The sequence below is a fragment of the Diabrotica virgifera genome, chromosome 9, assembly GCF_917563875.1.
Source record: "Diabrotica virgifera virgifera chromosome 9, PGI_DIABVI_V3a".
In the NCBI taxonomy this organism is placed as follows: Eukaryota; Metazoa; Arthropoda; class Insecta; order Coleoptera; family Chrysomelidae; genus Diabrotica; species Diabrotica virgifera.
Window position 1 is genome coordinate 50,995,030 of NC_065451.1, and position 13,638 is coordinate 51,008,667.

The 13,638-nt window shown below is 31.8% G+C and overlaps 1 protein-coding gene across 7 annotated transcripts in view; it reads left to right on the plus strand.

Moving 5' to 3' along the window:
• Positions 1–13,638, plus strand: part of LOC114332463 (AT-rich interactive domain-containing protein 2) — a 330,994-nt gene that overhangs the window by 202,150 nt on the left and 115,206 nt on the right. For all 7 annotated transcript variants that reach the window (XM_050662174.1, XM_050662175.1, XM_050662177.1 and 4 more), the window contains exon 7: positions 5,627–5,891. In XM_050662174.1, the coding sequence (XP_050518131.1) occupies positions 5,627–5,891 (265 nt within the window). The remainder of the gene's footprint in view (positions 1–5,626; positions 5,892–13,638) is intronic.

Here is a 13,638-nt window from a genome sequence, read left to right on the forward strand (position 1 = left end):
AAAATAACCCATTTCCATTAATAATATGTTGTCTTTGACGTATGGATTTCTCCACTGGCCTACGTTTTTATTTTATGGGTGTGGTCCCAGATATTTCATAGTTTTTCTATCTTCCACGCTCTGAAGTTTTTTTTTTAATTTCCCTTTCTGTGTTATAGTATACTGTATTGTATTATTAATAATTGGGTATCCCATCAATAGCGATACATTTTTGTGTGCACATACTATTACAGCAGTGATGTCTGAGCTCAGGATTCAATGAGAATCTAGTGATGAGCGAGACTGGTCTTGGTCTTGCGGTCTTGGTCTTGCAGCAAGACCAAGACCGCCTTTTGGTTGCAAGAACAAGACCAAGACCGAACCTTGCAAGACCAAGACCAACCTGCAAGACTCTTGCACTTTTTTGAGATAAATTGGTTTTTATTATTTAACTTTATTTTTTTAGTTCAATAATATATACTGACATTGTAAGAAACCTTAAACAATATCGAATTTTTAAAATACATAATATTTTGGTTATATTTTTTAGTCGTTTTGATTAAGTCAAACGGTTTGCATTTTCTCAACCTTCAAAGTGTCCAGAAGGCAAGTTTTCAAACTGCGACAGTTCAAGGACAAGAAATTACTTGTAAGACAAAAAAATGTAATTATAGATAGGGTAATCCATTTAAAAAAAATGCAATTAAAAACGGTTTTTATGTACCAGTAGTTTTCGATTTTTTGTCTAATAAAAGTACTGACACTTATTTCAATTCTTTTCGCATAATCGAGGAAAAATGTAGGTCGTTAAATTTAAAATTAATACAAAAAATATAATAGATTTTGAAAATTTCACATTGCTGTGAAAGCATTTATTTTTATTTTATTTATTTATTTCAACGGTAGAACCCTTTACAAACGATTTAAAAAAAAATTAGTTAAAGTAAAAATCATCTACAAAAAACATCAAAAATCAACGAATAAAAGACAATTAAACAACAAAATTTGTAAAATAAGACAGTAAATTCAATCGCAGAAGATGAAAAATATCACATTTAAATCAATGAACTCTGAAGCTGCCTTTTGAAGACATTAATGCTTGGACAGAAAGGATCAAGTAGCATTTCATTGCATAAGCTGAGCATTCTCGACAAGGCATTGTGCCTGAATAAAAAATAACTGGTTGTCGATTGTAATGTGTCAAGCTTGGTATCGCAAAATCCAAAGCTTAGGTTCAGCTTCTGAATATAATGACAAGAATTCCTCTGGCCTCTCTCAGCAAACTACTCTATTCATTTGCAACCATTCTCCTCCACGATCAACTGCCCAGAATTTCGTCCTCATCTACATAATCAGTTTTTAAGTCTACTTTCTTTCATCGTATGGCTTGCTCATTGAAAATGCTGTAGGTGTCTGTACACTGTAGCTGTAAATGTTGTATTTTAGAACACTAATGGTTTTGATTCGATAAAAGGAGTATTAACCAATTATTTGGGAGGACTATTGTCAATCTCGTCACCAGCAAGTTCTTTATGTTCTGACACTCATAATCAAGTTACTTTGTTGTGATTTCCAATTGCTTAACCTTCCAGATATTATACATAATTCTACATAGAACATAGAAGATAACAGGGGATCTCAGAGACTGCCATGTCAAAATTGTGGCATGTATTTTGAAATATTTGCCAGTATATTTCTTTGTTAATATAGTAATAAAACAATATTTTAGATATTTTTTAATAAAATGCAATAACAATTATTTTCTAAAAATAAAAAAAATATATAAAACGAAAAGTCACTAAATATTTCTAAAAGCCTAGGAAGTAACATGGTACTATGTAAATCATAAAAGTTTTATGGTCAAACTGAAATTGTCTTGTTGAATTTATTCAATATTCTCCACACCTTCAGTAAGATCAGTAAAACTACTAAATGTAGAATATGTTGGAGCTTGATCATTGTCAGAAATATTATCCATCTAATTTATTCTCAAGTTTTTGTTCTTGAAAGTCCTGGAGGTGTTGGATGCTTTTTATGTGACTTTCAGGGAGTTGATGAGGAATGTTAAATTCCAGGAGGGTTAAGAAGACAACTTTTACATACTTGTTTGAAAGTTGTTGATACACCCCTCTCAAAGTAAACTGGTTATGGAACAACCTTGATCTTTTGAGTATGTAGACAGGGCTACACCATAACCAACAATATTACACAGGAAAGCTGTTTTAGCAATATTCTTGAACCTATTTAGGCTTAAGGTCACTGCATACATATTATCATGTAGGTACGTAGAGTTTTCAGCACATAGCGTTTAGTTTCCAAAAAATATGATTAAATGGTTTTAACCCGGCACCTGCCACGTGGCTTTGCAAGGCGCCAACTGCCACGTGGGGATCTCACAGCACCCCTTAACAATTTTCTGTGATCCACTTGTTTAAAAAACAAAATAATGTGTTGAGTAACACAAGAATATAAATAAACATGTTTTATTAACTTATTAGCCACTAATATGTTATAAAAGTTGAAAAATAAAATGAAAAAGGTGTTATAAGCAAATTAGCAAGTACCAAACCATAATAACTGAAGTCAAGTAAAATATCTAAAAAAATTAAGATATAGTGAGTATAGAGTCTATATTAATAATTTAAATCAGTTATTTCAATACAAAATGTAAATTTGACCTGTTTATATCAAAAATACAAAAAAAATTTACAACATAAAGTGCCAGATGATGACACCCCAATTCGACTTTAGAGCTATAAGTTCAGAATGACACTAAATAACCACTTTAAACACTAACACATATATACTATATAATATTATAGAAAGCTACTATGACGCACAGCTCGCTTACCAAACTTGAAATACCAAATATTTGATAAAAATATGTTATGGGGTGCTGGTAGATCCCCACGTGGCAGGTGCCGGGTTAAAAATTTGCAAATCACACCGTCTGGAATAGGGTGGTCTAAAAAACTCAAGTTTTTTTAAAGACTAGGGACCCTCCGATTTTGTTATATCTAATAAAAGAATAATCTGTGCCAAATCTTAACACTCTAGAATCTAGAACATGGAAGGCAGTGCTCAACAACATTTAGTTTTCATAAATTTCCGTAAAACACTTAAGTTTAGAAAATGTATGTTTGTTTGTTTTTCAGTATTCAGAAGTTAACAAAGCTGTTGATCTCTTTATTACAGTTGATATTAAACATTTTCAGCGGTTTCAACATGAGGGTACTGGAGTGGAAAGAAGTTTAAAACATCAAATATTTGTTACTTTTGGGTATTTAACGCCTTTTTTTATTCAGGTTTGAAATATATTTAAATCAAAATGACTGCACTTAAGAGGCGTCAGGCAGACAGTGTTTACTTAATCGGTGTTAAGGACTTAGAACCTGTAACAAAGGAGAACCAACTTCCTACAAAAAAAGCTTTGTTAAGATTTCACTTTTTTTTAAGTGAAAAAAATATGTCAAGAATGCTAGTCATAACACAATTGAAAAATTGAATGAAGTTTGGAGCAAAGCCCTAATCCCGGCTAAATATACCAAGAACTCAATTGAAAAACTGGAACGTGTGCACTCACAGTGGTTACCTTTAAAGAAAAATAAAGGAAGAAACACGGAAAAACAAAGAACAAACGAGCAATCATATATAGACAATATTGAAAAGCTTTTCGACATTGCCTATTCAGATGCTCTAAATCTCATGAAAATACAACAAGACAAAGATTTTTTAATTCACCAAAGAACTGAGAGAAACATGCTCATTCATCTCAAGACAAAGAGGGTGTTAAAAAGCAAGAAAGAGCACTAGAAAATTTTGAAAAAGAAAAGGAGAGAAGAGAAAAAGCTGTTTCTTATGGAAAATCTACGTCTTCCTCTATTAATCCACCCGATGATATCTTAAATGATTGTTCAAGTTCCAAAAACAGTTCTGAAAATGGTTCTGATGATGAATTATATCAACCTTCATCCAAAAAAAGTTGGACAAAGTTTTAGACTGCAAAAGCGAAGACGTTTCTGAACCAAAGGCTAAGAAGAACCTTTTTTTACATGAATGTGGCAGCGGCTTTAGAAAGGAATAAAGTTTCCGATCGCGAAGTTGTAAGGCTTATCATTTCTATTGCTGCCGCACTTGGATATGATCCTGCGGAATTACCGCTTTCAAGAAGTTCTGTAAAAAGGAAACGAGAAGCAGCAGGACAGAATTTTTTAACAGAGATTAAATCAAACTTAGACATCAAAGAACCAATTGTTGTTCATTCTGACAGCAAAATCCTGCCCGATATTTTAGGTTCACAAAAGGTAGATAGACTACCAGTGCTAGTTTCCTATGCAGGTGGAAATAAGAAACTACTGGGGGTGCCAAAATTGGCTAGATTTAAGTGATGAATGTGAATTGGCAGATTTTGCAAATAGTAGAACAAGAACAATGTTGTTGTTTACTAAGCTAAACATTATGCAAAGCTTTTTAATCAAGCACCCAAGTGAACAGGACCCAGAGTTTAAAGAGGCAAAAAATACAGTAAATAAAATAAAAGTGGTCAATGACATCGCAGAAAGAGGTGTAAAACTATTTCAAGATTTTAACAAACTCATAACAAATGATGAGGACGAAAAATAGCTGTTACTGCAGATTGTAGAGGCTAATCAAAAACAAGTCCCGACTGAGCCAACAAAGAAGGCCGTTCTAGAAAACCTGCAGAAACCATCCATTTTCAAAGACAAAATTTAAAGAGTTCATTTTTATTATGGTCTTCACCATAAAATGTACCTACTTATTTTAAACATGGGTTCCAATGTAAAATGAAGAAATAAATTAAGTTTTTGTATCCTAACATGTCTTGTAATTTTTTCAAAAATCGATAAAAAATATTCCCGTTTTCATTATTTTAACACTATTTAGCACTGCCTTCCAAGTGACTTACGGCTTTCATATTTTGGTTCCTTATTTCTTTTATCAATTAGAAAAGAATTGGGGGTCCCTTGGCTTTTACATTCAACTTGAGTTTTTCACATAAGATCTTGAATCACCCTAGTCTGGAAGTTATATCAGAAACCTTTCAGTAAAATTAGGTTTTTCGGAGACTACACTATGTGCTGGAAATGCTACATGCATGATAATATGCAGCAATCTTTATAGTTAATATTAGGTGTTTACAGATAACTTGCAGGAAAGCTTCCTATGACAATTATTGCCTATTGTTTAACCTAGAAAGTAACATGGTACTATGGAAATCACAAAAGCTTTTTGGTGAAACTGAACTTTACTTTTCTCAAATATAAAACTTTTTTATATTTGTAGCAGCTAAATTCATTTTTGATGGTTTTTTACGTGACTTTCAAGGAGTTGATACCCAAAAGTTTCGATAAACAACCTTCTTGGCATTATTGTCAGTATATTATGTAGACTAACTTATATTTTTTATACTCCAATACAAGTGACACAAAAGCTAACATCAGTCTCTCAGACCAAAAGCACTGATAAATCAATATTAACATTACCATATTGTTCCATTTCTTTTGTTATAACAATAGCATTGTAGAGAAGGAATTGTCTAACTTGTATTGTTATGTACTATTTGATTGTCTTGTAATGAAATATAATATTCTGTCACTTAATAATTATTGTTTTTTTTTTCTATTAGGCCCCAACACCTGTTCAAACTCCGCCAAGTAGCCAAAACCAGTCAGTCTCGGTGACCAGCACAACGGTCACAGTAGTCAGTACCTCCAGCTCGATGTTAACCTCGATTAATCCCATTAATACAATAACACCTGTAACAACCTCTATAACTACTCCAATAGTCAACAGCAGTCCGACGCCTAAATCAGCACCCAGTACACCTGTCAGACAGGTTCCCATAGTACCACAAAGGTTGATGCCAATAAATCCACCACCAGTAACAACAAGTAAGTAGAGTCAGGTAATATTCCATGTCACATATCTGATACCAAAGATCTGATAAGTTTTTTTTCTTTATTACATAATTGTCTAATAACACCAATTAATCGCCAAAAGTTAAATCATCCTGGATCTATCCTAAGAAACACTGGGTAATAGATGAATCACTTAAATAGTGGGGAACAAAAGAAATCTTTGTCAAAGTGGCGAACATAGTGAAAGGGAAAAAGCTAGTTTAAGACACATTAGCAAAGAAATAAAATGAAAATGCAAGGCTGATAAACAACAATACCATCACAATATACAGTTGAGTCCGCGAGTCTTTACCCATGCGTCATTAATACCTGGCGAGATAAAACACATACTTTTTATCTAGCATCATTCTCTTCCACGTATGAAACTCATGACAAACCAGCTGCCGTCTGTTATTAAGTTAAAACACATGTTATTTTTGTGAACCATCTAGACTCAGGGCATTGAAATGAGATAAGTACAAAAAAAGATGATTCGGTATGTTTTCATATTTTAAGCACAATTTGTTTGACGTTTCTGCTTTGTTTACTTTTTGGGCTGTCAGTCAGTTGAATTTTTTGCGGTTTTTGTCGAATTTTTGCGTTTTGAAGTTTCTTTATTATACACAAACAGTTGTTTTCACAACTAATTTTATATTGGACTTTCAAATTTTAAGGTAAGTAATTATAATTTGGCAATTAATATTTAAAACATACAAAGCTAACGTCATTCACACAGTAAAGAAGTGATTGTGTTTAGGTTTCCGTCAAAGTGAATAAAATGACAATTAATTAGTTAGTAGTTATAAAATATAATATTATTTCCTATAAAACTGTTTTAAAAATTGTACTTTGATTTTATCAGTGGGTAAAATCCTTCGTGTCCTTAGTCAATGGCATTACTTATGTTTATTTTTGACACTCAACATATTGCAAAATACTTTTAAATAAATAATTAAAAAAACCTATTACATCAACACACTGTAAACATTGTTGTATATTTAATTTAATTTTTTATAAATTGTTTGTTTATTAATTACTAATGATATTAAAAGAATTTATGTACTTCAAATGTAGCTGCAATTCTGCCAAAAATTTTAAATGAAAACTTACATTTGAGATGCTATTTATTTGATAACGTCAAATTTTATAGTAAAATCGTAATCGGAACAGTAGCCACTTTCTGTCACTTGTTGTTGCGTGAAATAGATTTCTGACTTATTTCGTATGCTTTAAATGATGACGCGCGGGTAAAGACTCGCGGACTCAACTGTATGTAAAGAACTTAAGAGCCACAATCAAAACAATCAGCTGAGAGATTTATTTAGAACATATTTACGTAACAAGAATTTAGCCATTGACTTTAAGGAACAAGATAATCATAGATTTTAAAGACTGAACTTGGGCCATTAAATACCAAACAGAAACCCTGTGAATCAACAGAGAACATACATATACCAGATAGGCCTGCATCCCGCCTACCAAAAAAGAGTTGATTAATAGCAAGCTGAAAATTTGTTAGTAGCTAGACTGTGTCTAGTCAGACAAACTTTGATGTACGGGAACATTGGAACAGAGGAAGTTTTAATTGTGGAACAGTTTAAAAATTTGGAATGTCAGATTACGAAAATGTCCCATGTACATATTGTGTCAGACAGAACATCCAATTGATTAAGTTACCTTTTCATTAAACTCTCATGCAAAAATCAGAGTGCTATTACTAACCAACATGATTCCTGTCATTAGACATGTTCTTCGTGTTCCACTCATTAAAATGCGCAGTTGGTAATAAACACCAGTCTGATTACTGAAATGGTAACAAATCAATTGGAAGTTCTGTCTGACAAAATACATGGAACGTTTTTGTAGTCCGACGTTCCAAATTTTTAACCTGTTCCACAATTAAAACTTCCCCTGTTCTAGTGTTTCTGTACATCAAAGTTTGTCCGGCTAGACACCGTTAAGCTATTAACAAATTTTCAGCTTGCTGTTAATTAACTTTTTTTGGTACGTGGGATCCAGGTCTAAGAGACATGTAGGTATATTAATGTGATCTACAGGGTGGGGCATTAGTGTGACAAAGTCCAATTACTCGTTTGTCTTAAGAGATACGAAAAAAAGTTATTTAGGTAAAAGTTGGGGAACACATAGTACCATAATTTAAAAATATTTTTAAATATACAGGGTCGTCTGTATTGACAGGGTGACACAAACTTATGTTTTTTTTAATAGAACACCCTGTATATTTTTACATTTTTGGATTCTCCTCGATGTTTCATTTCTAAAAATATATGGTTTTGTAATATTATACGAGGTAGTTTAAAAGTTAATTACGTTTTTTGTTAATTTCGTAGCAAAATCTACAGCCTGTAGAATTTTAGTGATTTGACATCAAATTTTTATTTTATGTTCAAATGATTTTTAATATAGTCTACTATTGTTAAACATTAACAGTATAGCGAAATGTGTAATTTTAGTATACAGGGTGGGTCGAAACTCGGAATTAGTATTTTCTGAATTTTCTTAAATGGAATACCCTGTATTTAAGTATTGTAATAAAATGATATTTTATGGAACTTTTTTATTTCTTAAGCATTCCCTATACCTAAGTGCTTTAATTTGTAAGTTATTCGTGATTCTTTAAGCAATATTAATTGCAAGAAAAATTACGTGAAATATTATTAGGTGGCTGTGAGAATATTTAATAAAAATCATTTTTGGAAAAGAAAATACATCATAATCTAGTCTGATCCTTAATTTATTACTATTGCATGAACTATCCAAATAAATTCGTAGTTAAGGTTGTTGGTGCGCAAAATATTAATAAAAACATACAATTTTCTACCTAGTCGGCTATGACACTAAATTTCCTTAAGAATTTGACATTATACTATTTTTATAGATCCAGTTGCTTTGTTACCATTACTAATATGTATTTTTCTTATGAGAAACTGAATAATAAGGTTTTGGTGCTAGTGGAATATAACAAAAATGTGCTACTAGCAATAAGAATTTTTCATCAGAAATTCCCTGATAGACGACAACTAAGAAGAGAAACGTTTAAAAATATACTAGAACGGTTTCAACGGGACTGATCACTTAGATTATGATAAATCTGCTCGAATAAGAAGTATTGTAAGTGAAGAAAACAGCAATTAAATGTAATCCTTAGTGTCACTGAGGATCTGCATATTAGTACAATCGTTCTTACAATCTAAGTATCTAGTCTGTTGAAACCGTTTTAGTATACTTTCAAAAGTTTCTCTTTTTGGTTGTCGTCTATCAGGAAATTGCTGATGATAAATTTTTATTGCAAGTAGCTCATTTTTGTTATACTCTCCTAGCACAAAGCCATTTTAATCCGTTACTCATTAGAAAATTAATATTAGTAATGTGTATCAAATCAACTGGAACTATATAAATAGTATAATGTCAAATGTTTAAGCAAATTTTGTGACATAGCCAACTAGGCAGAATTTTGTATGTTTGATTCATATTTTAAACACCAACAAACTTAACTACGAATGTATTTGGATATCTCATCCAATATTAATAAATTAAGGATCAGGCTAGATTATTATGTATTTTTTTTTGAAAAATTACTTTTGATTGGATATTTTCACGGCTACTTAATGAAATTTTACGTAATTTTTGTTGCAATTAATGTTTTCTTAAAGAATGTCGAATAACTTACAAATTAAAGCACTTAGGTATAGGGAATGCTTAAGAAATAAAAAAGTACCATAAAATATAATTTCATTACAATACTAAAATACAGGGTGTTCCATTTAAGAAAACTCAGAAAATACTCATTCCGAGTTTCGACCCACCCTGTATACTAAAATTAAACATTTCGCTATACTATTAATGATTAACAGTAGTAGACTATACTAAAAATCGTTTAAATGTAAATAGAAAATTTGATGTCAAATCACTACAATTCTACAGGGTGTAGATTTTGCTACATAATTAACTTTTAAACTACCTCGTATAATATTACAAAACCATATATTTTAAGAAAGGAAACATCGAGAAGAATTCAAAAATGTAAAAATATACAGGGTGTTCCATTTAATAAAACATAAGTTTTTGTCACCCTGTCAATTCGGACGCCCCTGTATATTTGAAAATATTTTTAAAATATGGTACTATGTGTGCCCCAACTTTTACCTAAATAACTTTTTTTCGTATCTCTTACAACAAACGAGTAATTGGACTTTGTCACACTAATGCCCCACCCTGTATATAAGAAGAGTACAGGGAAAAAACAAGGAATGTCACTTTTTCATGAATTTTGGCTTTTCTCGCCATGTGGTAGCAAACACTGAGTACTATCGACCATAGGCGTAACCAGGATGATCCTAAGGGGGGGGGGGGGGTTACAACTACTGGAAGGTCTCTGAGGGCTATGGTGTTAGCGTATAGAGCTCAAAGTACATCCCAATGGGGGGGGTGTTACAACCCCCAAAACTCCCCCTGGTTACGCCTATGCTATCGACTAGACTATCGATTCAGAATAATAACCAGAAAGATTATAAATTTTTTAAGAATTTGTATCCAGTCGAAGGAACAAGATTGTCCGCACGCCACTGAACATAAATAAGGATTGTTAGTAGTTTTTTTGTGCATTATTAAATTAATAAGTTAATATAGATTAATATTATATTAAAATTATAGACTAATAATTGCTAGAATTCCGCTAAGAATTTCCTAAGTAGTTTTTAGATATCATAAGAATTAAACCTTTATTGGTGTTTATCTCAATATGTATAAAATGTGACATTTCCTGTTTTTCCCCTGTACTCTTCATATAAAGGTCATCAATGTCATGAACTTGTTCACCAAGCCTCTGAAGAAATGGAAGAACAACCTAATATAGGCGAGATTGAAATAAGACTGGTCAGTACACCAAGTATAACAATGCACCAGGTCCAGATATAATCAAAGGAATAAAATTGCTTTACAGGCTCTGTAACAAAATATGGCATTCCAAGCAATGGCCAGATGACTGGACAAAATCTACAATAATGACAATACAATAAAAAGGCAGCTTCCATAAATGTGATTACTATGCATTTTCTCATGAGGATCTTTCAGTGTGTTACAGTTTTTCGATTTCTTTCTAACGCGTTAAATTGCATGTGACAGAAAAAAACGCACGTTGGTGATTACATTTCGTTGGTGACATTTATAACATTTATTCTAGTTGTCAATAGATGGTGTTATAATCGAAAAAAAAATTATTTATGAATTATATAATATATCTACGAATATAATCTGTACAATTTATAAGACTATACAAATCAAAGAACATACCATTTTATAAATGCAATAAACACAATTGATTTGATTTTATGCCAAATTGCAAATAAAATGTGACAACTGTCAGATTTAACTAAAATGTCATGTCACTAAAATGTATATTATCACGGACTTACCTTTTTTTTTATCATTTGTGAAGCACTGAAAAATGCTCATGAAAATAAGTATAGAACCATCTTCCTTATCTCACATGTCAGTAAAATAATGCTAGGCAGAATCAATGTGACAGTAATAATTTTCCTACAAAGTAAAGAGAAATACCCCAAGAGCAAACTAGATTAACCAAAGGTAGAGGTGCTCGAGAACACCTTCTGAACATAAGACAAAAACGCTGGACGGAAGGGCCGCCCGAGAACTTTATCGTACCGATCTATTATCGTTATGGTACTAGATACTGCTCTATATTCTATAAAAATAACAAAGTTACTCGTTATTTTGATATTTTAGAAACACCTACTGTACTTAGAAGTATTTTATAGTTTACTACGCATCATTAATTCCTGCATTTGAGAAAATGTTCGATGCCATATTTCGAGGACACACTATAGATGTGTAGATTATTGCATAAATCAATAGAATATTATAGTCATACTTTCATTCAAATTAGTTCATTTTTCTGAGAAATTAATAGTTTACAATATTTGCATTTCATTCTATTTCGATTACGCCAGTCAATGCACGAGATTAAGAACAAGATATTATCTCCAAATCTATCCTACTGCATGGATTTTAATGAAATTTTGGGAGTAGCCCAATCTGCTAATTCAAAGTCTACTCCTATATACCTATGGCGCTTCTATCATGGGGGAAGTTCCCACCACTTCTCAGGGGTGAAATATTTTTATTTTCGAATTACATGGAGAAAAAAGGAAGATTTTTAAGAAAATTTAAAAATTCATTCTATAATTTGATCACATTTTTTACAAAAACCATTCATTTTAAACCCGTTCAACTTTTGAAAGTAGAAATAACACTATATATATTAAAAGGTATTGTAGAAGGAAAACAATGCATTTAAATTATGGTGGATGGGGAGTTAAATGTATATACTTTTCATTTTTCCTTAAAGTACATTAGTCATATATTTTTTTGCACCATATCTCGCTTAGTTTGTAAGTAAGCGACATTTAACGGTGCTCGTTTAAAGGCCTTTTCAAACACTACAAAAGGTGTTGGTAGCATTATACACCTAAAACTACCGTTCCTCTGTTATTTCAAGTTGAATACACCAATTTGAGCATGCACCAAAAAACAAACTATTTTCACCTACCATATCTCTTTTTGTATTATAAATAGAACATTTACGAAGGAACGAATTTCTTTATTATTTATAATCTAAAAAATGTTTTATATAGTGTTTTTAGTACGATGCATAGTTTTTAAGGTATTCACAAAAAATTCCGTCCGAAAAGGTGTCATTTTTCAATGAAAATGGCCAATTTTCAACTACGCATAACTCAAAAAGTATTGAGTTCTCAAAAAAAAAGTATAGACCAGTTTTGCTTAGAAATAGGTTCTTTAGCCACTTCCGTGCTTATTTTGACCAACAAATTTTCCACCCCCTTGAAGAAGTGGGAACCGCCCCAAGATAAAAGCGCCATAGTATATAGGGTAGATTTTGTTTCTTGAGCTATTCCCCTACTTACTGTGAAAATATCAAGTACATCAATGTAGTAGGATGGAATTCGGAGCCAAATACCCTCATTGACTGCCCTACAATAATGCTCTGCTATGAACGCGTGAGAGAGGACACACATAAGATTATAGCAAAATTTCTATTTACCGTAACTTTTCGAGTTTTTGAGCTACAGCAATGAATTTTATGTAATTGGAAAGGTAATTTTGCATTCTTTCAAAATATGTTAAAATATACAGGGAGTATCTAAAAAAATTAAGATTTTTTATTCATTTCCGGTTCAACCGGAAGCCATATTTTTGGTAAAATTTATTGTGATAATAGATAATAAAGTACCATATATGTCTGCAAAATTTCAAATTTTAGTTTCTATTAAGAAGGAAGTTACGGGCACTCGAATATTTTTTTATAAAAAATTCATAACTCCCCTCCTATGGGGAGTTAAGATATATGACTAATGTCATTCAATTTACTGATAGGATATCAAAAATATATCAAAAAATAAAAAAATTCCTTGGAGCCCTTTTTGAGAAAATCTAGTTCAAATTTATGTCAAAATTTGACCCCTTAAATATAGGCAACCCGTAACTTTTTCTGAAAAACGATAACATCCTTCTTATAGCCCCATCTTTATGCTATATAACGACTTTTTCAAATTAAACTTATCTTAAACAAGTTTTTAGATAGATAGGGAAATGTGTCGGGTGGGCGGTCGGCCATGTTAGCCGCCATTTTGAATTTGGAAATGTCAAATTTCGTATTTTTATTTACCTATCGATGAGCTTA